This window comes from Ambystoma mexicanum, chromosome 2q, assembly GCF_040938575.1.
Source record: "Ambystoma mexicanum isolate Mex_15411 chromosome 2q, UKY_AmexF1_1, whole genome shotgun sequence".
NCBI lineage: Eukaryota > Metazoa > Chordata > Amphibia > Caudata > Ambystomatidae > Ambystoma > Ambystoma mexicanum.
The window spans coordinates 640,097,339-640,124,105 of record NC_090924.1 but is presented as its reverse complement, the minus strand read 5'-3'; the positions used below and the strand labels follow the sequence as shown (position 1 = coordinate 640,124,105).

The window sequence follows — 26,767 nt, the reverse complement described above, 5'->3', positions numbered from 1 at the left end:
CTCCTATATTAAGGAGATGCATGCATGGACGGAGAGCACTATGCACTTTATGATCGCTGCTTTAGGGATATTTTGCACATTTTCTATATATTGCTGCTTTGTGTATTTGCACTTTCCCTTTGCAACCGTTTCCTCACTGTTAAGCAATTTTAATGCACGATTTCACATACAATTGGTAGCGAATTGTTCATGCATTGGGGTGGTGGAGTCTGCCGTATTGGATAGGGAGGATATGCATTATGCCCATTTTAGGTTGTATTTTAAACAGTCTCTCTCTTGAGAGCAGTGATACTGAGGAGTTGGCAATTCGATTCAGCTGATCCGCTCTATACTTACGGCCGCCTGTGTCCAAGTCTGCTTCACAATTGTATATGGCGAGGCTACACTTTATTAGCAGCCCATAAATTACCATTGACAATCCAAAGATGGCTTTACAACTCGTTCGGGTCTTATGTCAGTATACAATAAATCTTAGAAGCAGACCTCCATTAGCGTAATGCGGCGGCCTCTACCAGACCCAATGCAAGCTTTGAGAGATGCAATGCGTTTAACATATGCTTATACTAAAAGGTATTTTATCATTTAAATATGGGCGACCACATAATCAAGCTAAGAATTGCTCTTTTCATGTTGACATTCTATATGTAATCAGAGTTGTCCGGGTATAAAATCTTGTCCATCATCTGCGTTTCCTATACTTACGTGATCAAGCGGTTGGAATACCGCGAAACACATAATTTTACCAGGTTTCTTTTTCTCCAAGGCACATTTACCAATAAAGATATTTCGTGTGGCATGGATTTGCAGCGATTACTTTTTGCTGAAAGGACACCTGATCCCCAGCTGCTCCCAGGAGGGCATTCCACTCTCTGTACAAAGGTTTTTTGAAAATATATATAAAAAAAAAAAATCAAAGGAAAACTATCCTTTTGGCAGCATACAATCCTTTATTATGGATTCCTCAGCAGGGACATGAAGCCAGTTACATGTTTCTTAACAGCTTGTTGCTTGATCACATAAAATAAAACAACGTGGGATAAGTCTTTATGCATACAAATGTCCTCCATGGTTACAATGGCTAGAGAGGCATAATGCTTTCTCTATGTTGATTAACTTTGTGATTACCACTGAGGCGAAGCATACTAAAACTGTCAGCCATATTGGTGTGTCCAGGAAAAATATAGAAACTGATTTGAACCCTGGAATATCCCAAGGTACATAGCTCAGCTCATATCTGTCTAGTACATTAGATTTGTCTTCATGCATGTCTAAAAGATAAAGTGTTTAGTGCTTTACCTGTCATATCAAAAATGAACATATGAAAACTACATTTACCAATTGGTAAACATTACACAGATATATGGAAGCACATGTAAAACTGACTCAAAAGTCAATTACAATTCAATTGCACTTCGACATCAGAAGAACAAAACTGTATGCATGTGTTGCACATATATAGAGAGAGATGGGATATATTACTCACAGTAATCTTATTTCTGATGGTTGTATCTGCTTAGATTCACATGCTATGCATAGGCCGACATCTAGTGGTAGCTGCAGAAAATATTTTTTATTTTCAAAACTCAAAAAGGGACATAGACAAGGCGTACCAGTAATACTATCCGTAGTGTGACGTCCACTGTAACCATGGTCCTTCATGCGGTGAGGTCCCTCAGATTGTTTTGTTTCTGACATAAGGTAGCATGAAATGTATTGCGAGTATAGATGTAATAAAGCAGATAAGAGTAGATAAAGCCAGAAAACATCTATGTACATTCTACTCCACAGGGGAGAAAGGGTGGGCGCATGTGAATCTAAGCAGATACAAGCATCAGAAATAAGATTACGCTGAGTAATGTATCCCTTCTGGGGCTTGTTTACCTGCTTAGATCACATGCTATGCAAAGATTAGCAGGCAGTGTCTGAAGAAGGTGGTGGGCTGTGAGAAGGTACAGACGCAAATAGATATTTTAGCACTGCTTGTCCCACCTGTGAATCTGCTTTAGAGTGTGTCAATGAAGTAGTGCTGAGTAAAAGTATGAAGAGCTCCAAGTAGCTGCTTTGCAAATGGCGTCCAGCAGGACGTTTGCAATGAAAGCCAAAGTAGCTCCTGTACCCCTGGTAGAGTGAGCTCTTGGTGTGAAAGGCAGAGTTTTGTTTGATGGAGAGTTGCAGAGCTGTATGCATTTCGCTATCCATCTGGAGATGGTGTTTTTTTTTTAAACATGATCCCCTTCCCTGCCAGGTGCTATGGAGACAAAGAGTTGGTCTGTTTTTCAGAGTGGTTTTGTTTGTTTGCATAGTAAAGAACCGCCCTCCTTACATATAGTGTATGGAGGATTTTGTCAGCTGAGCTTGAAGAGTTTTGAAAGAAAGTGGGAAGTTCAATGGACTGGTTGACATGGAACTTGGATACAAACTTAGGTGAGAACCTAGGGTGTGTTCTTAGTACCAACTTGTCTTTGTGGATAACAAAGAAAGAGACTTGCACTGACAAAGTTTGTAGGTCACCGACTCGTTTTATGCAAGTGATGCCCACCAGAGAAGCTGTGTTGTAGGTTAGGCGTTTAAGGCTGGATTTGTGCATAGGCTAAGGGGCCTGGAGGGCCTATGAGCTTTGCGAGTATCACATTTCAATCCCCACCCTGGAGGCGGATTTGAAATGGGGGAAGCATTTTTACTCCTTCCATGAATGCCTTAATGACAAGAACCAGGACCTTCCACCAAGACACCTTGCTTTGAGAAGTGGTATACGCGATAGAGCCGCTAGGTTAACCTTGATGGAGTTGAATACTAGACCGGAGTCTAGCAAGTGCAGCATGTAATGTAGAATGTGTGATACATTCGATCAGGTTTACATTTTTTGACTCGCACCATATTACAAATCTTTTCCATTTGTTAAAATAACAGTCTCTGGTGTTTTGTTTCCGTGCCTCTGAGGATTTCCATACACCTTTGAGGTAGTTTTAAATCGCTAATCTATGACTTCAGGAGCCAAGCTGCCAAATTCATGGATTGAGCGTGTGGGTGCAACAATGTCCCCCCGTGCCGGGTGAGCATGTTGTAGAGGCACGAGTTTGATTGGATTGCACATAGCCAATTTGCAAAGATGCGGAAACCAAGCTTGTCGCACCCACATATGAGCAACTAGGATTAGTGTCACTTATTGCTGGTTCATTTTGTTCACTATCCTGCTCAGTAACAGTGTTCGGGGGAAAAGCGTAGGCACATTTCCCTGAACAGTTCATCCACAGGGTGTTCCCCTTGGATCCGGATCAGGGAAACCTGGATACAAAGTGTGGGCCATTGTATGTTTTGGCTTGTGGCAAACAAGTCTAAGGGAGGACAGCCCCAGAGAGAAAATATCGTCTAAGATGTTTCTGCTGAGCGGCCACTCCTACTCTTCGGGTAGAGGTTCTCTGCTTATTGCGTTCGCCAGAAAATGGAGTTCCCCTGGAACATGTTGCAACGTTAGGCACATATTCTGCTTGAGTGCCCACTTGCAAATATGTTGTGCTAGCCTGCACAGACTTGGAGTGTGTGTGCCGCCTGCATATTTATGTAAAATATGGCAGTGGTGCCGTCTGTGAGGATTTGAACGTTTTGACCCGATAGATGCACTTGGAAAGCTTGTAGGGCTTTGAGCACTGCTAGTACCTCTAAGAGGTTTATGTGATGTTGTATTTGTATTTATTGATTTATAGAGCGCCTTACACCAAAGCGCTGTACAGTGGAACAACTTAATACATAAAAACAAACAATATAACAGTGGAAGCAAAATTACAATATGAATCAATCAACAAAACAGTGAAAAGAGCAATTAACTGAAGGGGATAGGGAGAATAGAGGAGTAGGACTGGGTAGGGGCGAGGGGTGGTGATGAGTAGGAGGAGGGAAGGGGAAGGGTGAGTGGGGAGGCAGGGGAGGGAGATAGTCAAGGGGAAAGAATAGGGATGAAGGGGGAAGGGGTTTCAAGGAGGAGAATGGAGGAGGAGAGATTTAAGGGAAGTGCAGAATGAGGTGAAGGTGGGGGTAGAGCAGATTGCAAGAGGAAGGGAGTTCCAGTGCAGAGGCGCTAGGAGTTGGAAGGAGCTGAAACGGGAGGAGGCACAGGGGGACGGAGGTACAGTGAGAAGGAAATGGTCAGCAGACCGAAGGGGGGAGTAGAAAGAGAGAAGGGAGGAGATAAGGGGGAGAGAGACCATGGAGAGATTTGAAGACAAGGCAGAGAAAGTGAAATTTAAGTTGGGAGTGAAAAGGAAGCCAGCCTAGGGAAGAGAGGGCAGTAGAGATGGAGTCGCGGGAGGTAAGGAGACAAAGGCAATGGGCTCCCCACCCGGTGAGTGATGCGTCGCGTGACAATCACTTGCACTGTATAGTTCGGAAAAGGCTTTCCCTGCAACAGATTTTCCTTCATCCACCAGCAGAGTGCTTTAACTAAGGTTAGCGAAACAACCACTGGATTGTCCCACTGACCGGTTGCCTGAGACCCCCGTTTCACCAACCACCATTGCATTGGGTGCATGAGCAACCGTGCATGCAGGACCAGGTAAATGCATGAAGCCATCATCCCGATGAAGCGCATTGCGTACGGTTATTTGGCGACCAGCTAGATACTGAGGTATTTGTAGCAGTAGGTTTTGCACTCTTCCGTTTGACGGAAAGACTAGACCCTCTGTCTTTATGACAGCTCCTAAGAACGGTTTTGTTTTACAAGGAACAAGACTAGTTTTTCTCGTTAATTGAGAATCCCAATTGTAACAGAAGATTGGGAATTTTGCTTGCAAATTTGGGGTGGGGGTATTCCCCTGTTATTAGCCCGTCATCCAGATTAGGGTACACTGGGATGGATTCTCTGCATAGGTGCACTGCCACTACCACTAATACCTTGGTGAATACCCTTGGAGTGGAGGCTATGCCGAAGGGTAGCACCTTGAATTGGTAGTGTTGGTTCGCTTTTTTGAAGAGCAAGAATCTTCTGTGCGCTGGGAACATTGAAATATGAAACTATGCATCTTTCATATCCAAGGATGCCATGTAGTCCCCCCTGTCTGTTTTAGCAGTGGGATTACTTCCTGTAGTGTTGTCATGCAGAATATTTGGGGCTTGATATAGGTGTTTGCAGGGCGCAGCTCTAGGACAGGGCGCATTGTTAAGTATTCTTTTGGCACAAGGAAGTACATTGTTTACCTGGTTCACCAGGATGATTTCTATGGGGTCCTTTAGCAGCAGTGCTTTCACTTCTAACCGGATGTGTTGTTCTACCTGTGTAGTTGGTCTCGGCGGGTGGTTGGCTTGCATTAGCTCTATGCAATAGCCCCCCGCTGCGGTGAAAGTACCCACTTGTCCGACGTGATCCCTCCCCTAGGTGGGTAAAGTGAGAATTGTGTTTTTAGGAGCTGTGCAACCAAGTCCATTTGCTGTGGGACCTCGTCCCACTTGTGGTAATTATAGCTGGATAATAGCGCAGTATTAGCTATTCTTATTTGATAGGCAGCCGAAGAAGCTACTTTCCTGCCCAGGGTGTAGACCTTTTTGCACTCTTTCTCAGGAGTGGCTTTGGCAGAGGCTAGAGGTGTTCACGCTCTCTTTCTTGTGGTGGTGACTACTAGAGAGTCGGGCTTTAGCTGCCCCCTAATGTAGGTCCAAAAGGGCTAGTTGAAACATCTTTTCAATGCAAGGGTGGACTGCCCTTGTCAGATTAGGAGTAAGTAGGGAGGGCTGAATTCGCCTCTTGACCGATAATGAAGCAGAGGGATAAACTGTTCTGCAGATTTCTTATCCCCAAGGATGTCCTCTGCAAAGTCTTTATCGACTTGAGCTTCCTTGGTATCTATCTTAATGCGTTCTGCAGCCTTTAAGAGCAGGTCATTGTACTGCAGCTGGTTGTCTACCGGGGAGTGTCTTGACATGACGAAATAGTAGCTCGCGTGGCGTCTAGGCGGGCACTGTTGGCGGCGGGCTGTTTGTGTACTGCCTCATCTTGAGAGTTGCCCTGAAGGCTGTGGAGTTGATATGGGTGCTGTCATGATGCCTACCTCCAAGGAGCCAGGTCCGACCCAGCAACCCCAGAGGCAGGCATCATTTCCCCAGGGGAGTGCCAGCGGGCCCAAGCTGGGGCCCTTTGGACGCAGTCCTGGCGCCTTAAGCGCCAGGCTCATAAAGCTAGACATGTGTTCAAGTGTTTTAATGTGCACTTACCTGATGCAGACCATGCTGCTACATCCAGGCCCTCTTGAGGCCTGAATGGAACTACTTTACCTGTGGGACTACTTCCCCCGGGTGTGGTCGGGGAAGGATACATACCTGATCGGTGGAAGGATACACACTGGGAACTTCTTCCAAAGCTATTTAAACCACACCCGATCAGCAACTCACGCTTCGCGTTGTTCTGCTCCTCGCAGCTGGACGCTCACCGTGTCAGCTCCTGCATCTGGACATCAGCCACGCCTGTCAGTATCCTGGGTCACCTGCAAAGGGAGACAAAAGACCTTACCTGCTAAATCAGCACCACGGAGACATCACACCGACGATCCTGAAAAGGAAGACATCATTTTTAAAAGCATTTCGCTACGATCGCTGCAGCGCTGCATTTCACTCACCTATCCTGGACGCCTCCATCTTCAGCAGCGATCATCCAGATCCACAGCCACTTCCCTGAGCCTAGAGAGAAAAAGACAAGAACAAGGTGAGGGAAGGAAAGGAATAGGAAAAGCTCAGTTTCCTTCTAAGACTTACCTGTTGGGTCATTCCCATTTCGGGTCTTGCCGCTTCCAGGCATTTTCCGGACCCCGGCCCCTATGGGGAAAAAAGACAAAGACATTGAATGAGCGAATGCAAAGCCATTACCCGAGCGCTCATCCAGAACTTACCTGTCTTTTAATGGAACTGCACATTTCACTTCGGGTCGGCGCCATATGTCCGGCATTCCGAACCCCGGCCCCTAAGGGGAAAAAGACATAAGCATTAACGCTTGCTGCAACAAGACAATGAACATTATTATTAAGCTTGGACTTTTGGACTTGCAGCAGAACTTTTACAGCGCCTTACCTGAATAGTCAAGCTTACCTCAACTCCCATCAATCCTCAATCCAGTGAAGTAACTGGGTTTCAACGCGCCCCTGCATCTGAAGCAGGATGGAGAGCTCATCCTTCCTGACCCTAAGGTGAGACTTCACGGGGAATCGTGGAAGGGTATCGTGGAGGGTTGGAGGAGAGTGGGAGGCTTGAGCATAGCTCAGTCAGTAGGTAATACTCCCTTTTCACGCACAGGGGAATATTCCTGTGAGCCAGAGAAGCCTGAGTAGAGGGGCCCTTCCTGTCCATCTTCAGGGTCCTGCGCTTCACCATTGAAGAAGCACCAGCACTCGAAGCCAGACCTGCGCCTCCGTGGGAATCAGGTGAGCGTTACAGGTGCACAAAGAAATGTATAAAACTGGACATTCTCCCCATGACCCTATCAAATTGTTCTGGGGTCCATTGGGAGAAGTTTGGCAACACTGAGGGAGTAGGTGGCGGTTCTGGGGCAGAGGTTTGTTTATGATGCACTGCCCCTGAAAGGGTGTCCTCAGGGGTAGAATAATCCCCACTTTTAGTACCTTGTGAGTTTGAGGCGTTGAAGATAGTTTTTTTTCGACGCTCTGGCCTTCAGTAGAGTGTCGGGGACGTGCTTTTAAATTAAGTCACTCATTTTAGAGCTTTTTCCAGCGGCCGATGTGTCTTTCGACAACCGGTCGCCGGAATCCGAGGACTTCCCAGATTTGGACGCGATGTAAGAAACTGACTTTGGCGTCTGTTTCAGGGGCCTGTCATGTGGTGATCACGACAACCCAGAGGACAGGGAATGTTTGGACCTTCCCTTCGACAATGCAAGTAGCTTATCGATCGATGACGTGGTCGACCGGTGGCCATGGGGGGGGGGGGGGGGGGGGGGTGTGCTTGTGTGGTGTGTACTGCTGGGTGTCGTCTTTGTAGCAGAACGACTGGCCTGCATGTTGGAATCGGGGGCTCGCATGTGGGAATCCATTGGATGCCGATCACCCTCAGCGTCACCAAGGATGATGACGCTGCCATCGCTGGAGGCTCCCTCGACCTTGAAGGCGAGCGTCCCCGTTAGCACGATCCTCCCAAAATGAGAGACAATAATGGACACTCCCAGAGGGAATAAGGCAAAGACAAAGTGCGGGTGAGCTTAATGGGAGTTTATATAAGTCGAAATAGGGCATGCAAAGGACTCTGCAAACTCCGAGAGCGCTCTGTCTGACAATAGCAAAGACAGGCGTATATATTTACAAAAATGCGTCATAAGAACCTACACACTATAGGGGGCACATGTTCGTTGGGATTGGGTGGCGACGACTAACTATAGGTGCAGCTGTGATGTGGTTTGCCGTGGTTGGTGGACGTCACTGGTTACCCACGTGGGCCGGGCAGGTCAGCTGGGCTCATCCGGGCGGTGTTGTGCCAGGCGTGACCAGTGTCATTGATGAACGTCCTTCTTGGCTTTCTGCCCTAAGGCCACGCACACCGCATTCATTGAATATTGCAATATTATCTTACCCGGTAAATCTTCCAATAGGTTATTCTACAGGTTAATGCAACACGAGAGGAATGCACCTAGAGTGGGGTCCTTTGGTAATACATCAATACATGGTTACCATCTTCCTGTTGACCGGGTATTATAGGTCGCAAGGTTGGGTCTCAGGGCAAGGGGCGAGCTGTCCAAGTTATCATGTCTCGTTAGAAGTCATTATGAGTGTGTTCCTACAATGTTGCTATAATATTGGGTGTCCTAATTTTACCGGGGCCATTAACCCGGGGTGAGCCGGTGGGTCGTGGAGCCTAAGAAAGGGCACCTTCTGGCCTACGTTTATGGCCGGGGTTTACTGCTGGGTTGTAAATAATTCAGGTGGCTGGCCGCGGCCCTGGGAGCTGCGGGGGAACGTGAATGCTTGAAGCGGCTCCAGCCGAATTGAGGGAGGTGAGGCAGAGCAGCACAGGCCTCTGCTTTCCGTCTGGCAGGCTTCAATGGGGAGGAAAGGGGGAATGGCCTTGGATATGTCCACAATGGTATTTTCCTCGTGTGTTGCAGATTATGTGGAAGAGGCATAAACATTCGTATAATGTACCATACGCATTGATTCTTTTCAAAGCTTATGTTTTTTACATTGTTCGTGCATTTCATGGCCCTTTCAAATGTGTTACCTATACCCATTTTGCAATTGATATCTATATGTTAAGTATTTAACAACCACAATATTTTGTTACATTTCTATGCATGCATGGTAAGCGAGGTAGTAGTAAGGTTGGTGGAGCACGCAGGAACACTGGCCAATGAGCCTGATGGCAGTGACACATGGTGAGCTTGGACATTCAAATACATATTATGCTATTCCGTGCACAATTTACATGAGCTCCCAATGTGGTTGACTGTCTTCCTTTGCACTCTAGCAGCATTAGTTCAGTTATGGCATAGGACCTTGGGGTGCATTCTTCTCGGCGAAACATATAACATGAAAACCCCGGGACACTTTTACCATTTGCGCATAGCTACGGGGATGTGGGTACTTCACCCAGAATGCCATATAAACACACATTCTGCCACCTTCATGGAGGTTACATGTTTTAATCAAAAAGGTCATGGAGAGAAGAGTTTCATCACAGGCAGTTTGCTCATTAGTATTTGGGGGCTCTACTTTTGTCGGGGGGACCATTTTACAGTTCTTTTCCACCCCGGCCCTGCTGGCCGGGTCATACTGAGAACAGTGATACACTGCGGAAGGTGAATGTTACAGTGTTTGCATCTAGCACTAGCTCATGTCCGTCTGTTCGTGGGAATGGGCTCTCAGCGGATCTGCCAGGGAGCTGCGGCCGCGGGGACAAGTGAGACTCTCCAAGGGTTGGGGCCGCGCTGCGGCGCACAGGGCTCATGCCATTTTGATTTCACAAAATGGTTTCCAGGGCCTAGCTTAATACAGCATGTTTGGTCAATGTTTTCAGCCAGTGGCTCACCCGCCACCTGGGCCCTGGTGGCAGGGGGGACCCCTGACGAGCCATTGACTCCACAAGGGGGGGGCTGCAGGGGAGGGTCCCTTGGACCTATCCTCCCATACAACATCCATGGTAGCCACAGCCTGCATGGCATTGTGGGCCCAGCGTTTCGTCTTGCGGTCCTTTAAAGTTTTCGGCCTAAACAGCTTGCTAGACTTGCACTGTTCATCAGCGTGGTCCCTAGGGCAGCAAAGGTTACACACACTCTGAATCCTTTCAGGGAAACCTCCTGTTACAGAAGGGACAGAATTTAAAAAGAGCATTTGCCATAGTGTGTAAAGATGACAGCCTGGCGAAATATATTTGAGTGAAGGGGAATATGCATTCTCTAAGTGAGATGCAATATGAACCTCCCCCGCACTCAGTACTGAGCAGGCCGAGGCCTGTTGGGGCCTGGAAAGGCCAGACAACGTTTGTCAAGATGGTAGTCGTTGACGGATGGTCTTGTGCTCGAAAGCCATTGCCGGAGATCTTGCTGTGAACGGTTGTCAAAAGGACATAAAGAAAAACTAAGTTTAAACTTTACTAAGTAATGGCGTTGGCCAAGAAGGAACTCTGCGATATGTATTAGACTACGATGGCGGAAAAAACCCAATCTGAGGGACCTCGACACACGAAGGACCATGGGTACAGTGGACGTCCCACTAGGGATAGAATTTCTGGCACGCCCCGTCGACATCCCTTTTCGAGTTGTTTTGAAAAGTGGGCAGCTCATCCATTTTTTAAATTTATTTATTGCATTCTGTAACAATACAACCAGCAGGGCCTCAACCTGGCCTCATACAACACCCTTAGAACACCCTCCCTCCCTCCCTCCTGCCCATCAAGACCGTTACAAACTGCACCACAAGGTATCTTTGTTTTTTCATTCCGAAGTGATTGTGCTTTCGCCCGAGGAGTCCAGCATCTTGGGGCTGAATAGCATCACTGTGAGCTCCACCCATTGCAGTAGATCATTAGTGGTGTCCTGTCCTTGTTGGCATTGGGCGATCTCCCAGGCCCCTGTGTCCATTTGCGGAGGTCTTCCCGCCATGTTGCTAAGCTCGAGGCCTGAGGGCGTTTCCAACACATGGCGATGCGTTGTTTCGCAAGTATATACATTAGGTCCTTTAGCCTATTCAGCGGCCTATTTTTCCTGTTCCTGGGATATCTTCACAGAATGCATGCTGTGGCCGTTTGCACCTCCAGGGTGATGTCGGCCTCCGCAACTTTGGTTTTGATTTGTGTCCAAAAGGTTTGCATAGCGGGGCACCCCCAGAACATATGGATCATGTCCGCCTGGGGTTCTTTGCACTTGGGGCATCCCGTGGTGTTGGCTCAGCTGAATATAGATATGATTTCTGGAGTGAGGTATGCTCTGTTCATAATATAGAATTGTATTAGCTGAAACCTGCCGTTTCTAGATACTTTTTTGTGGTATCTTGTGATGGTTTCTTCCCACTCTGCGTCTGCAAATTGCTGTCCAAGTTCCGTTTCCCACTTCGACTTGCACTTGAGGTTGCGCTGGGCAGTGCTATAAAGCAGTGTTTCGTAGACCCGAGAGGTCACATGGCCCCCTTCTGCTGCCGCCAGTAGGCTCTCGATCCCTTTGTGTCCGGTGTAAGTTTTCCATTGATGGCCAGCGGGCAGCTAATCTTTTTACCACAGCGTTGTGTAGTAGGAACTTTCCTGTGTGTATTCCTGAGGCTTCCTGTAGTTCAGCAAAGGTCAAGATGCCCTGGTCATCCACCAGGTCCCCCAGGGTGGCAATGCCGCATAGCTCCCACGTACCCCTTTTTATTTTCCCGACTCCCCGGTCTGTTTGCCATGATTGCAGCCATCGGAATCTGTGGGGAGTAGGGGTCTTTCAAGTCCATGGCTTTGCAGGCTCTTTTCCAAATCTGGATTCCTAGTTGGACCAAATGCGGATACCGGTGTTTTTGGCATGACTCGGCCCAAAGCAGGTCTCTTAGTAGCATTTGGGTGATTCCTGGCTGCAGCAGGCGGGTGTCTGTAGAAGTGTCGTCTGCCTTCCATTGGATCAAATGTTTCAGCTGTCCGGCCAAATAGTAAAGTTCAAAGTTGGGGACCTTTAGGTCGCCTTTGTCATAGGGTCTCTGCATCGTGTCCAGGGCGACACTGTGCCTTCCTTCTTGCCACAGGAATTTCCTGCAGAGCTTATGTAGGTCGCTAAAAAATTGATGTGGTATATTGTATGGCACGTTGGTGAAATGATAAAGCAGCCTGGGTAACGCTACCATTTTGAGCAGTCCCACTCTGCCAGCCACCGAAAGCAGGAGCCTGCCCCAAAAGTCCATTGATTTCACTAGGCCTTCCTTTGCCCTGACTGTTAAGAGCGTGCTCCATCTTGGGGTCTCGATGGATCGTGATGCCCAGATATTTAAAGAAGGTGGATTCCCATTTTAAGGCTAGTGCGGGGAGCTTGTTGGACTCGAGCCCGCTCAGGGCGGCTAGGGGGAACAGGCAGGATTTACTATGGTTGATTTGGATCCCAGTGACTCTGTGAAACCCTTCTAAAGTCTCCAATATGTAAGGCAGTATGTACTCGGGGTTCTTCAGGTAAAGGAGCATGTCATCTGCATACATAGAGAGTAAATGGGTTACCCCGTCTATCTCGATGCCCACGTCTCCATATTCCTGCCTAATGTATGCTGCAACAGATTCAATGGCAATAATGTACAGCATGGGGGACAGGGGGCAGCCCTGTCTAGTGCCTCGGGATAGCCTCCATTTGTCTGAAAAGGTGTTGTTGATACGCACTCTAGCCGCTGGGTTGGTGTAGACGAGTGCAAGCCATTTGATAAAGCTGGGCCCCATTCCCATTTTGGATAAGGTAGCTAGAAGCCATTTCCAGCGGACCGAGTAAAATGCTTTGGAGGCGTTTAGGGACACCACCACACATTCCTCTGGTCTACCTTCAGTGCTGTAAATGACATGGTGCAATTTTCGTAAATTTTCAGTGAGTTCTGCCCGGCACATACCCAGTTTGTTCTTGGTGGATTAGGATCGGGATGGCCCTACGCAGCCTCATAGCTAGTATTGCCGTCAGAATCTTGCTGTCTGCGTTTAGTAGGGACAGGGGTCTATATGACCCACATTCTGTGGCATCCTTATTGGGCTTTAGCAACGGGATGATGGTTGCTTCCCTCATGGTATCCGGGAGGTGGCCCAACTCGTATGCCTCATTGAACACTTGGGACAACAATGGGGCCAGTGTGTCTCCGTAAGTCTTATAGAACTCTCCTGGGAGTCCATCTGGTCCCGGTGCCCTCCCGGTGGGTAGCAATCTGATGACGGCCGTCACCTCCTCTGTGGCGACGGGGCCTTCCAGGGACTCTATTTGTTCCTCGAGGTGTGGTAGCCTGATGATACCTACCACATCCTCTATTGCCATTTGCCATGTCAGTGGGCGGTGAGGAGTCTGTGTAGAGGGCTTGGTAGTGCTCCGCAAAAGTGCGGTTTATGTCTACTTGTGAGTATGTCTAGGCCTTCTGCATCTCGGATTTGGCAGATGGGTTGTCTAGGGGCTTCTCGTTTGTACAGCCATGCTAGCAAGTTTCCGGGTTTGTCACCTAGGGCATAGCTTCTTTTGATGTGTTTGGCGTAGCTGAGCCTACCGAGCGCCTCCCAGTTTAGCTCGACCGTTCTGTGTATGTGGGCAGAGTCCGATGAGGCTGCAGCTTCTAAGTGTTTTAGCTCGTCTTCAGCACGCGTCAGTAGGGAAGTGATGGATTTTTGGGCTCCCCCTGCGGTGGCTATCATTTCCCCTCTGATCACTACTTTATATGCCTCCCATGCAGTGCTGATACGCTGGACACTATCGATATTTATCTGCCAGCAGGCAGATGTACATTGTCGTATTTGTTCGCAAAAAGCCTTGTCTAGCAACGCTTCACTTCAGCGCCTCCATGTGGGTATAGGGGGCCTGGGTGCAATTAAGAACCATGTGGTTGTCAAGGGAGAGTGGTCCGATAGCACTCTAGCCAAATATTGAGTGTCTTCAAACGTATTTAAGTGTTCATCACTAACTAGTATGCCATCTATTCTGGTGTGTACTGCATGCAGTGGTGAGTAAAAGGAGTAGACTCTACCTTCAGGGTGCTGTGCTCTCGAGAGGTCGCTTAGGGCATATTGTTGTGTGAGGGCCTTTAATATTTTTGCGGGTTGGGAGGGCTGGGATTGTTTGCTGTCCGATCTATCTAAGCATGGATTCAGGGTGTAAATGTGATCTTCTCCCCATATTAACGTGCCATTCCGGCATGGGCTCAGCCGGGTGTACAATGAGCGAAAGAAGACTGTGGCGTCATGGTTGGGGGGCATAAGTGTTGACCAGGCAGAGTTCTCTACCCTCAATGGTGCATCGTATCAGGACCATTCTTCCCTCGTCGTCAATGTAGGTGTGTATCACCTGGATGGGAATGGTGGGGGCTATCCATATTAGCACTCCCCTAGCATAGCCAGAGTACCTGGTTCCTATTAAGGTTCCCCTCCATGCCCCTGCCATCGCTGCTAATTTCCGTGCGTTCAGGTGGGTCTCTTGTAATAGGGCAATACCTATCTTGTGTCGTTTAAGGAAGTTGTGGACTCTGCTGTTTGATATAGCTGCTCAGACCTCTGACATTCCATGTCATGACCTTAATCATAGTAGCCATAAGTGTGGAGTGGGTAAAAGTTCCTGGGTGGGCTGCGCGGCAATGCCAGGCCCTGGGTCTGTTAGTCTGCCATGCGGCGAGTGGACTTGGTGGATTCTTTTGACATTTTGCGCAAATAAGTGGTGTGTGGTGGCTTTGTCGGTCTTGATCTTCCCTGTCCCAATAAACAATAACCTTCAACTGAACTTGTAACGCAACACGTCTAGCGGGGTGTTCCCCGTTCTGACTTTCCCGTTTCTGCCCCATGGACCTGAGTCCCTAGGTGCCCTACCGGCGGGTGAATTACCCAAAAAGAAGATAGTTCCGGGGCGGGCGTAGCTTCACCTCCTGATGTCGCAAGTGTGAGTTATTCCGTAGTCTGTATGGCTCCGGTTGCATCTGGGTTGCCGCCTGTCAGTGTAGTTCTGGGCCGCTCATCCATGTGATTTGATAGAAATGTGACCTATAACCTGCAAGAGGATTGATTTGATGGTGATTCAGTAAAGAGCAAACTGAGGGTTATATTTTAAAAAAAAAAAAACGATTATTTTGTACAATAGTCAAAGTAATTTAACAGACTGGCTTAACAGACTAGCATAACATCTCGCATCACAACGTGTGATCAGCAGCAGACTCCTGTGGCCGATCGCTCAGCTCGCAGGGTCACATTGTAGATACAGAAAACAGACGTCCTCCCTCTTTGGGCGGTGAATAATCTTTGTATGTAACACATGGGGTGACTTCATCACAAGTGCTTTAAAAAATATGAAAGTCCCAGTTAGGCCCTTTGAATCTTTTTTTTTTATCAGGGCAGTAAGGTCGGATATGAAGCCATTCACACCTGCAATTCTCAGACTATCAGGGTAAACTCTTTAGAGCCAGCAGTGTGGGGCCTGGGAATGTCCGATGGAGAGACCAGTATGGGCTACATATTCCTGTTCAATAAAGTGGGACATAGGCTACGGTCACCTAATTTAGACTGGTATAGCAAATTTAAATCTGCTCTCAAAATAAGAATTGCTCCTTTGGACATAGGTTTCATTTATTTGTTACCAGATAACTGCTTGATTGTACTTGCCTAACAAGTGCACCACAATCAGGATCACAATTTAAAAGGGTATTGCAGATGTATGAATTGCAAGTATACGTCCAACATTTTACATAAACCGGTCTCAACCTCTTATGCCTATGATAGGTATTGGTTAGGTAAATCTTCCATCCTGATCCACACGCGATTTCAATGAGTTCAGACTGAGGCCACCCTTTATGCATTGCCCTGCACTCACTGGCTGTTCATCTATGTTTTTGTGCCTCCTGTGCACCTGTTCGTGTGTACGGGGCTAAAGTGGTTGGCCCCCTGAGGATCCATCCTGTGCCTTGGCCCAGCTGAGCATGCACAAGTCATTTATTTGTGTGGAGGCTGGCAGTTCGATCTCTGTCCCTCCCATGAGTTAACAAACATGCATAGGGTATCTTATCGGTTGCTAGTTAGGAGTTTGTTCCCTTGTAGTCATAGATTGATGCAGTGTCACAATCACCTTTCCACCTACGGCACATCTACATATGATAGATACATTTCTATTAACATAAATTTGATGCAGTATTTAGGATTATGCTTTCCTTCCACATATAGCACATACTTTGTTCATATATTAAGTAATCCAAATCTTGAATTACGCACATGTCATCAGGTCCGATGTAGACAGATTTTTTTAATGCAATCATACATCAACAATTCTAAGCAGTGAATTGGATCTATCTTTGCATAAGTGGATCTGACACAGGTTTCACTGCTTGCAAAGAGTCTCCCTTGTCTTGATATACACGTGTGTAGAAGGCCATTATAGGCCTGCCTTGTGATTTCTCCAACCGAAGGAATGGTCCAAATAAAAACAAAAAAAAGGCATAGACTAGGACATCACAACACATTAGTATCCTAATGGCTGCCATAAAGGTACTTTGAGCTACTAAAGTGGTAACATTTCATTTAAAAAAATGTAATAAAGAAAAATCAGCTGTACCCGAGGTGACTCCAAACTAAATTACAGCTGCCACCAGCCTATTCCTCGGTAGCAATGAAAGGTGATACAATCACCTAATGGCCAATATGAGGCTTAAAAAGCACACTTCTGCTAGTAGCCATATGGGCTATGATAGGACAACACAGCAAAATGGGTTACAGTGACTGGGTAACTTTAGTTGAAGTCAATAAAGCCACAAAAATAAATCTGACAATAAAACATTTAAAAAAAAAGAAAAAGTATTTAGGGATCTCAGAAAGTGGGACAGCAAGCCCGCCCAAAAAAGTAAATTCTGCCCCAACAGGTGGTATTAGCTAAAGAAGCCTCAAATTAATGCATTATATATAAACATGCAACAGCGTAACTCTTGGCTTGCCAAGGAGCTACAGAAGGAGAGTTTAAGATTCACTGTAGATTTGTACTTACATTACTGCCTCAATGAACTCCTTCTGGTCCTCTGGAACGTTAACTGGTGTCTTCTGGGCATTGGGAGAGATGTAGGACATGGTGCTCGCACCATTTGATTGCGAGCGCACCTCATACTGCTCTCGTAGCTGTCTTTCCTCTTCCTGATTCAAATATGGGATTCCTAAGATCAAACATTAGGACGTTACTACTTCAATAATATTACAGCTACTTTTACAATGCATGTACAGTTATCTTCGAAAACGGTACAAAAATCATATGCATTTACCTACATAGCATCTTTTTCAAGAACAAACCACTTCAATTGATGTATGCAATCATTTAAATTAGAAAGGAGGGGGGGTGCAGACTGGCCCCTACGTTATTCAATCAATTTATCTCAGCCATACCGTCAGCGTTTGAAAAAAACAGAATGTTCCCTCAGAGAATAGCGGGAAGTGCTGTGGATCGTCTGTTGTATACAGACGACCCGATTCTCCTCGATCAAACAAGGGTAGGCCTACAAAGGCAGCTGGATGCCTTGGCGTGTTACTTGGATGAAAACAGCTTAAACGTTAACGTTGCAAAAACAAAAAAATTCTGACATTCTCTTGGAAAATCGCCCACAAACCGTCAGCGAAACACACATGGTTTTTCAAAGGGGAAAACATGTAGGCAGTAGTAAGCCTTGTTTATCTGGACATCTGTATTAACAACCGTGCAGTGGAAGCAGCTCAGGAGACCAGATTAAGACTACAAATGGGAAACCTTACATCGCAAGGAAAGATAATTGTGAAGAAATATTGCAAGTACACATTACAGCCGGTTATTGACTTCTACACCATGAAGGTCGTGCCAATCATGACCTACGGCTATGAAACTACGCTACTACTTCCAATAGACCTCTGGCCAAAACTGGAGACAACTGGCTCTCCCTTTGGGTACCCCTACTGATCTAGTGAGAGAAGAACTGGGAATCAAATCACTTTGGCCAATAGTGGAATGAAAAGCCCTGTAATTTTTCCTCGAATGCCTCCTGAATACTCGAGAAGGAAGTTTTAAGGTCTTGAACCAGGCACTCGCACAAGAACTTGATCCAAAGTTAAACACCTGGAAACATGGTTGCTTGTCCATTCTGAAAGAACTGAATACTTCGGAAGAGACTCTAATGACCAATCCTGTCAAAGTTAAAGAAAAACATTTGGATTTGGACTGGATTTATACTAGAGACAATGTCCGAGTGCTAAAGTTATATGATCAGAAAGACCCTAATCAAAGAGCAAGAAGAAAACCTCAGGATTATTTAAAAAAATGTCCATGCAGCAAGCGTAGAAGAGAGTTCATGAGACTACAGATTAATCTAATGCCTACCAAAGTAGTAATGGAAGCAAGAAAACCCAGAGACCGGAGACAGCAAATGGATACTCTACAACACCCGATTATGTTTTGCCCTACCTTGAACAGTCAGAGGACTAGATGGATGAGAAAGGCTGTTAAAAAAAAAATCAACAGCTGGAAAAGCAGTTGATTAGTGGGGAGATATCCTTTCTGGAGAGAGTATCTCTCGGACTATAGCTGTCCTTGACTTTTTGAAAGAATTAGGTATATGGACAGACAAACTTGCTGCAACTACCACTGGAGGAGATCACATTGTACCTCCCTAAAGACAGAAAGATATGACTTTTCTTCATTTCAGTTCCTTGATTGCTTCCTTGCTTTCTTAAGGTTTCGCATACTTTGAACTTTTGGGTTTTTTTTAATTGCCTTTTTTTTCTGTTTTTAATCTGTTTGTTTAAATGATTTGTTAGCCTGTTAAAATGCCTAAGGTTTTAGTTGTAAAACCAAATGCTAATAAAAAAATTAAATAAGAAAGGATTAAAAGACAGTGATGCATACATAAAAGAGCATTTCTAATTTGCAGCACTGAATAGGTACCAACTGCAAAATGTCTATCTAATTGTATTCCAAAAATAAAATATTGCATGCACTGTAGTTCAACAAATCAAGCATACCCTTTCAATTAAAAGGCCACATCCATAACCAAACAAATTCCAAAGGTTTTTACCAAAGACAATGGACTTGATAGTTGCACACTTTTATATGCTTTGCTTACTTTTGCCAACATCAGCAGTCACATTTGCTTTCTTTTACTCCTGTTCAAATCCTTTGAACCCGATTACATAAAATCATTCAACATCTTTCTGTCATAGCAAACATGTGCTGAAGGAAGAGAAGTCCAACACAAGCAGGCAGTACTGGAAAAGGACACCTGTTTGTGTCGGATCCTACCAGCGACATAGGTTGGGGGGTAAGAAAGGATGCGCAGGGGTGAGGGGGATACAGATTTACCTCTCAGAAGACTAATCAGGAACAACTGGAAAATAACCCAAGAGTGGGCGAGTTTCCTACAATGTTGCAAGCCAAGTTACCTTTTAAAACAAAAGCTCTGCTTCAATATTTCCGGCAGAGCACAATTTTAACAGAGCCCCTGATCAGCTGCTCGAGCAGTCTTGTGGGCAAGTGTCTTGTTACCGATTCCGATGATCTAGGTTTGAATCACAGCAGCAGAGGCCAGAATGCACTAAAATAAAGGAACGCCCAGCACTGCAGAATGCTATGCTGAGCAGACTGGAAAATGAGAGAGCGATAGGATAATCCTCCTTGCCAAGTGTAACCAAAAAAGCTTGGAACCAGAGAAACCAGCTTGGCATATTCATCAAATTCTTCAAAAAACAATCTTATTGCTTGCAGAGTTTACTAAACAAAAATAGGGCTTGCAAAATCTACTAACCAACTCACATAGGCTAGTAGATTTTATGAAGGGCAAGTAATGTGTATGGTACTCTAGCCTGCTTCATAGCATACGTTTGAAACGTATTGACATTTACTGCAAACTGTTAATAGTAAATGGCAAATGAGTTTCACTGTGTCTGGCTGGCAGCATTGCACCAAATATGAAGTGTGCGTCTGCTGACATGCACCATTTTACAGAAAGCACTGGTAAATATTAGTCACCCATCACCATGGGGCGAGTATTTCTCTTATGTGGAGTAGGTAAACCAAGGAACTTTGCCTACAGGTCTTGTGGGATTTTCCATAATTTGAAAGGCCCAACAGGGCAAGCATGTTAAACTGTAAAGTTATTTCCCATGGATTACAATCTTTGTCCATAATTTGGTGCTACTGTCACCCAAAGAACTCGCTGTTAGGCAAAGTTTGTATGCAGCACCCTCTGGGAACACTACAAACAACTCAGACTACAGGTATAGGAAACTCAACCTTTGATATAAGCTTGTACTACACAGTTTGGTAGTGTGTTGAGCAGCCAGGCTTATTTCAAGAGGGGTCAATGTGAGCTGTAGGGGAGTTGGAGATTTACAGTGACAAGTATTCAAATAAACTCTTACACACAAGGTTTCTTGAATAAACAATTATTAATTTATCAGTCATTTAGAGTAAGCCTTCTTCAGAAGGGAGCAATATCACAGTAACACTCAAATACACTTAATATTCTAAATCAGTGGATACCCTTGTGGGATGGCACACAGGCACAACCTACACCTTCAGGTGACTTCAGTTGCTAGGGTGCTGGGGACATTTATACATCACTGTTGCATTTGGAATAATGTAGGAATAAGTCAAAGGAAAAGAGGTAAAACATACATGAGACCACAAATATTCTTAAGCTGGCAAATACTTTCAGATCCTCCAATAAGAGTTATTCAGTGAAATAATGCCAACCCAAAGTCAATAGGCAAAAGTCTATCTGAGCTGAAGTACTTTTCAGGCATGTAGAAAAAGTCTTTGCACAATGCTTTAGAAGTCTGAAAAAAGAAGAATCAAATGGGCCACAAGTTGTTAGACTTGTGAAATGTAGAAGATGCAAGTAACTCTACGACGAGAGGTAAGTTCTCTCACACTTTACTGTACTTCTGTATTGAATAAAGTGCAGCAGATTACTTCTGTTCCTGTGCAGCTCTGCAGATCTCACTGTTCCTGGGCCTCAGTCGTGGGGACAAGAAGGAGGAATTCTGGGGACTCCTGCACTGCAATGGGACGGTCACCGCTCGCAACCGGCAATCTTTCCAACAAGTGGCCCTTCGGTGTTTTCTGCTCCTCGCGACTAACTCAAATAGCAACACTGCGGTTCCTGGCTGTCGAGATGGACTTTCCTTGCTTCTGGGGTCCCGCACTCTGTTAAGGGGGCTCAGGCAGTCCTGCCTCCTGGGAGTCCAAAGGATCTTCCTGGAGCTCTTGGGCAACTTAAAAGCAACACAATCTGGTGTTCCTCTCCCTGGCTATACGGTTTCCAGCAGCAACTCTGGAAGTTTAACCTGCTTCTAGAAGGATGTCTAGGTGGTTTACTTTGGAGTTGATTGGTCCTATCAACTCAAGGGGAGAAGTCGTCATTGCAGGGGCTTCTCTGTTGATACGAATTTGGAGTTTCAGCACAGCAGCAGGGCTTCACCGGGCCAACCAACGGACAAGGAGTTGCAGCAGGCGTCTTCAAGTTCTTCTTCGGTTCCTTCCTCCAGTGGTCGACTCTGCCTTCCAAGCCAAAAGACTTGCCTTTTATTCAGTTCTGGCCCATTCATTCCAGCCCGTCAGTCACCCAGCAGTGTGGCTGTCATTGCCGGACAGTCAGCCGGCCAATCACTAGAGTGCACTTGGGTCTCCTAGGAGACTAAACACATTTGATGAATATGCCAAGCTGGTTTCTCTGGTTCCAAGCTTTTTTGGTTACACTTCGCAAGGAGGATTATCCTATCGCTCTCTCATTTTCCAGTCTGCTCAGCATAGCATTCTGCAGTGCTGGCCGTTCCTTTATTTTAGTGCATTCTGGCCTCTGCTGCTGTGATTCAAACCTAGATCATCGGAATCGGTAACAAGACACTTGCCCACAAGACTGCTCGAGCAGCTGATCAGGGGCTCTGTTAAAATTGTGCTCTGCCGGAAATATTGAAGCAGAGCTTTTGTTTTAAAAGGTGTAACTTGGCTTGCAACATTGTAGGAAACTCGCCCACTCTTGGGTTATTTTCCAGTTGTTCATGATTAGTCTCATTCACACAAGCAATTTCACTGAAACAACAGTATTTATGGTCCTCGATAGATTGAGAACGGATGCTAATTATCTCTTGTGTATTTAATACATTAAAACAAATGCTGTTCCTGAACATTCGTGAAAGGTATTTTGCAATGTATGATTTAGGTTCTGGATACCACTTCCAGAATGACACCGTAGCAGAGTACAATTTGTAATTTAGGATCGCAGCATTGTTTTCAACCCAATCAAAAGGCTTTCACAAGTCTTTTCAGTTTTTCTGGGTTTTTAATGAGGATGGATATGGAGAGCCCCAGATTACTGAATACGTTTTCCATTACCTTTTAAGCAAACGCATGAAACGCCCTGTTTTATCTGCACCTAATATATGGTACATAGATTTTTCATCACTTGTTTTGAATTTTCTAAGCAATGATAACTTTCGCCAGATCATACAACTCTTTAGTGATTGTAGTCAGAGTTCATATTGTATGATTTCCATTGGTATGCATTTCGGAAGAAAAAAAACAGGACCTTTCTCCAAACTGTGGCTTCAATTGTTTTTAAGTAGGAAGATTAGTAATCTGGAAAGAATTTCAGTCCATAAGAGAGACGGGGAATTACCTTCATGTGATAGTATTCTATACAAGGCAACAACGTAAATCTTCCATATTTTCTCTCTAGCACTTATTTGGGTTGAGGCATCTATTGCTTTCAACCTCAAACAGTTCTTGATAAAAATTATTTGAGCGATAGCAAGAAAAGGTGCATCCTAGGTAACGTAGAACCTGATTAGGTTTCATTCTTATCCCTTCACAGCACCAGGAGTATTTTGAGATTTATTTTATTGCGTTGACCCAGAGTAAATAAAACACAGTTTTCAGGGGGATTTGTGGATTTGTAGCTGCTATAAAAAGGTCTCAAAATGTATTTATGAGACGCTGAAGATAGATTTTCGTATGGTCTAAAAGTAAGAAATCCTCTGCATAGGCGACCCACTGAACCTTGATTGGACCCATTTTAGGAGCAAGTCAACCACTGGTATCCAGGGATTTCCCTGCTGCACTTCCGTACAAATTAAAAAGGGTTGCAGCAAGTGTACATCCTTGTTTAAGACCATTAAGAGACATTATTTCATTGGACCATTATTGTTTAGTCCAACTCTCATCACTGATCGTGAATATAAATTTATAAGCAAATCCAAAAGACCCTTGTCAATTTCAAGTTCAAGTAGCCTCCTCCATAAAGTTGGTCTGTCGACCTTATCGAAAGCCATTGTGAAGTCCGTGGAAGCAATATAAAGTGGGGATTGCCCCTTCATCCAATTATTGCTTTGTAACTGTATGATCAGCAGACCGCCAACATCAGTACCCATTGCGTTCCTAAATCCTATCTGTCCAAAGTCTAAGATATCTTTCTCCTCCATCCATATATCCAATCTAAAAGTATGAACGCAAAAATCTTTGACTCTGCGTTCATTCATGAGATTGGCCAGTAATTCATCGGGCATAAACGATTACACTTCTTGAATATTAACAGGATATAAGCCATGTTCCATGAATGTGGTGTTCCGTTACATAATATTACATTACAGAAAAGGATATGTAATAATCGAGCCCACAGTGTAGCATTCTGTTTAAATATAACATATGACAGGTTATTAGGACCAGGAGTATTAGCAGATTTAGACCTTATTATGTATTTAGTTATATTGACTGTAGAAATATTCAGCTGCCATGCAGAGAGGTATGGTTGTGTAACAAAAGGTTCAGATTCTGATGCCTTATATAATTTTTTGAAGTATTCAGTCCATTCTGTGGGATGAATAGGATTAGTATTTAGCTGCATTTGCAAAACTTCAATGCAATTAATTAGGAACCAAAATTTCCGAGAGTTATGACCTTTCATAGCGTGTAACATATCTTCTCCATCTTTTTGATGCATGGCAGCACGATAATTAGCCAACTTTTGTGACGTTGCCTTCAATCTTTAATTTCGGCTCTAGTTAATGAGGCTTTTTTTTATCATTCAAATCTCCCCAAGAAGCTGAGATTTTCGTTAACATAGAGGGATTGAATTTATATTTGTGTTTTTTTCTTCTTCCAGGACCAAGAGTTGTGTATCTTTCATCTCAAGATGATCATTAAACTTAAACACTGAATAGTTAGAAAGTTTTGATTCATATGTATTCAAATTAAAATCATGTAACATCAAATTACTATATTTTTCAGTTTTACTGAAATTCCATTTGACTTGTGTGCCTCCAACATTAACCTCGAGGCTCGCATCATAGTATTTGTCGCCATCATCATTTTTAAACATACAAATGATGGAAGGCATGGAATGGTCACTGTATGAAGAAGGTTGAACTCCTCCAGATAAGGTGCGTATCTTGTGTTTTTACGCCTCTAATGGGTTCCATGTCATTTCATCGTGGGATGTTTTTTCCCAGGGTTTTTACAACGCTGTTTTTATTCATTAAAGAAACATACTTTCCATCACTAGATGGCACTGTAGCATTTCTTTTGTCAGCAGCATAGCATTGCTTATGTAGGTTGATGAATTTCCAACTGAGAGTCCACGGGTCCCCTTGCAAATCTTTGACAGTTAAGTGAACACCACAATAAATCATGCAACCTTTTAAAATGTGCTCATACCCATGACGTCTGCGATCCATTATGGATAACTCAACCTACTGTGGATGCCTCCGGTGCACCATTCGGCTTTCAGTGGGAGAGATTATTGGGCAAGGATGAACTAACTAAGCCTGTATCGGAAAAACATGAACTGTACAATGTAAAAGTGTTACTGCCGCCACAATAATGGATGGTGTGTGGCTTTTTACAATTGCTCGTTTGAAATGAGAGCCTGTGTACATGGCTGATTGAAGCCATGAAGCTGGGTGGCCTTTTTAAAGACATGGCCACAGTTTGCCATCCATATCGTTATACTACGGGTATCATCTAATCTGCCATTGTGATGGGGGTGGGGGGAGAAGGAGGTGCGCGCCCTCCTTCCCTTTTCCACTTTAACTTCTGCTTTCCGTTCTCACGCTTCACTTACTGCCTCGTTTAGCCATTTGGATTATCCGACGGTGCTTCCCTTTCCAACTATATTTATTGAAGAGGCCGTCCCATGCCTTTTCCTAGGAGCACATGCCCTGTGCTTTAGACCACAGCAGCTTCCTTTGACAATGCATCAGATGCGAGTGTGTAAAGAAAGTACACGCTGCCCGTTTATCAATTATTTTATTGTTAATTTGTAAGGCGACAAAACGTGCTTTTTGTCCCATCAAAAGGGTTGTGGGGACGTAGTGATACATAGCCTTTCAATAGTATTAGAGCTTACGAGATCAGTCACGTGCCAAAGAGAAGGGTGCTCTTGGAGCAAGTGAAAAGACTCCTTCAATAAGCGTATGGCTTTGAACCATAAAAACACAGCCAGGACGTCTCCCAGCAGCATTAAGCAGCGTTATCCTCTAAATTGAGCTTGAACAGAAACTGAGGTTTTCACAGAATGAAGCAACAATCCTCACATGAAAAGCAAGCATTGGCAATGCCAACTTGTTCGGTTTTGTGTAGGCATGGCAAAGGCACTTGCCAGGCACTGCCATAGTGATATGAACTGGCCATTGATGTTAGCAGGTGCAAAATAGTGTGAGTACCTTGGCATCTAAAAGCAGTGCCTGGCAAATGCCTTATACACAAGCCAAAATTGTTGGTTTTGCCAGTGCTTCGTTTTTTAAAAAATGTTACAAGTCTTCAGTGAAAGACACACACACACACACATAGAGCTTATGAATGGAATGGCTGAAGACAGGCCTGGTTTACACCAGTCGTGGGTTTACCAACCAAATTAAATCACCAACTCTCAGAAGACAGCTTTGAAAAACACAGACAGGCCCTTCCAGTGCAAAGGTGGATGGTAAGGCTTGATTAAAGCGAACTCAGAGTTTCCAGGAGGTGGTGTTTTGGGTGTGGAGGAGCAGGAACTGGGTGGGAATGGCCATAGGGATTAGCAATGTTCGAATAAGCTTTACATCCATAACTTTCTTGTGAAAGTAACACAGGTGCAAACATACTGCAGTCATATAAGGCGTCTGCCCTAGAACGCTTTTATATGCAAGTCAGCAGTAGGGCTGTGTTGTAATTTACAGAGACCCCTTCCCCCCACAAAAACACACAGCGCTGACTCGCAATTCAAATTGTGTGTTCTGTGACAGCCCGTCTCTCAGTCAACATACTTGGCCAAACAGTGATGGAGCGAAAAATCCCTCTTTCAATACTCCTTTTCCCAGATCTGCTATAATTTGTGGTGCCCCTAGAAACAAGTTATAATTTGGCAATTAGGACCATCAAAAAATGAACTGGGCTCCATCATGGGGGGCAGAGACGTTTTTGTGGGAGGTCAAAAGGAGCAGTTGGCCAGGGCCCCCACCTAGCAGAGGACCCCACAAGGCTAGCTGATCTGAAGTACGATTCCATTCTTCACCAGTCTTAAATAGCACGCATCAGGATATTTTATGGGGTGCTGCTGAGGCTCTAAACCCATTGCCTTTCCGTTTTGGCAAGTGCATTCTGCCTTGATCAATTCATCGTGTATTGCTTTCAGTGTTCACT

General features: G+C 45.0%; 1 protein-coding gene across 2 annotated transcripts in view; it reads right to left on the bottom strand.

The window, feature by feature from the left end:
• The window catches only part of PARN (poly(A)-specific ribonuclease), a 1,047,754-nt gene that overhangs the window by 838,143 nt on the left and 182,844 nt on the right, over positions 1-26,767 (bottom strand). For both annotated transcript variants that reach the window (XM_069647825.1, XM_069647826.1), the window contains exon 7: positions 17,129-17,291. In XM_069647825.1, coding sequence (XP_069503926.1) covers positions 17,129-17,291 — 163 coding nt within the window. The remainder of the gene's footprint in view (positions 1-17,128; positions 17,292-26,767) is intronic.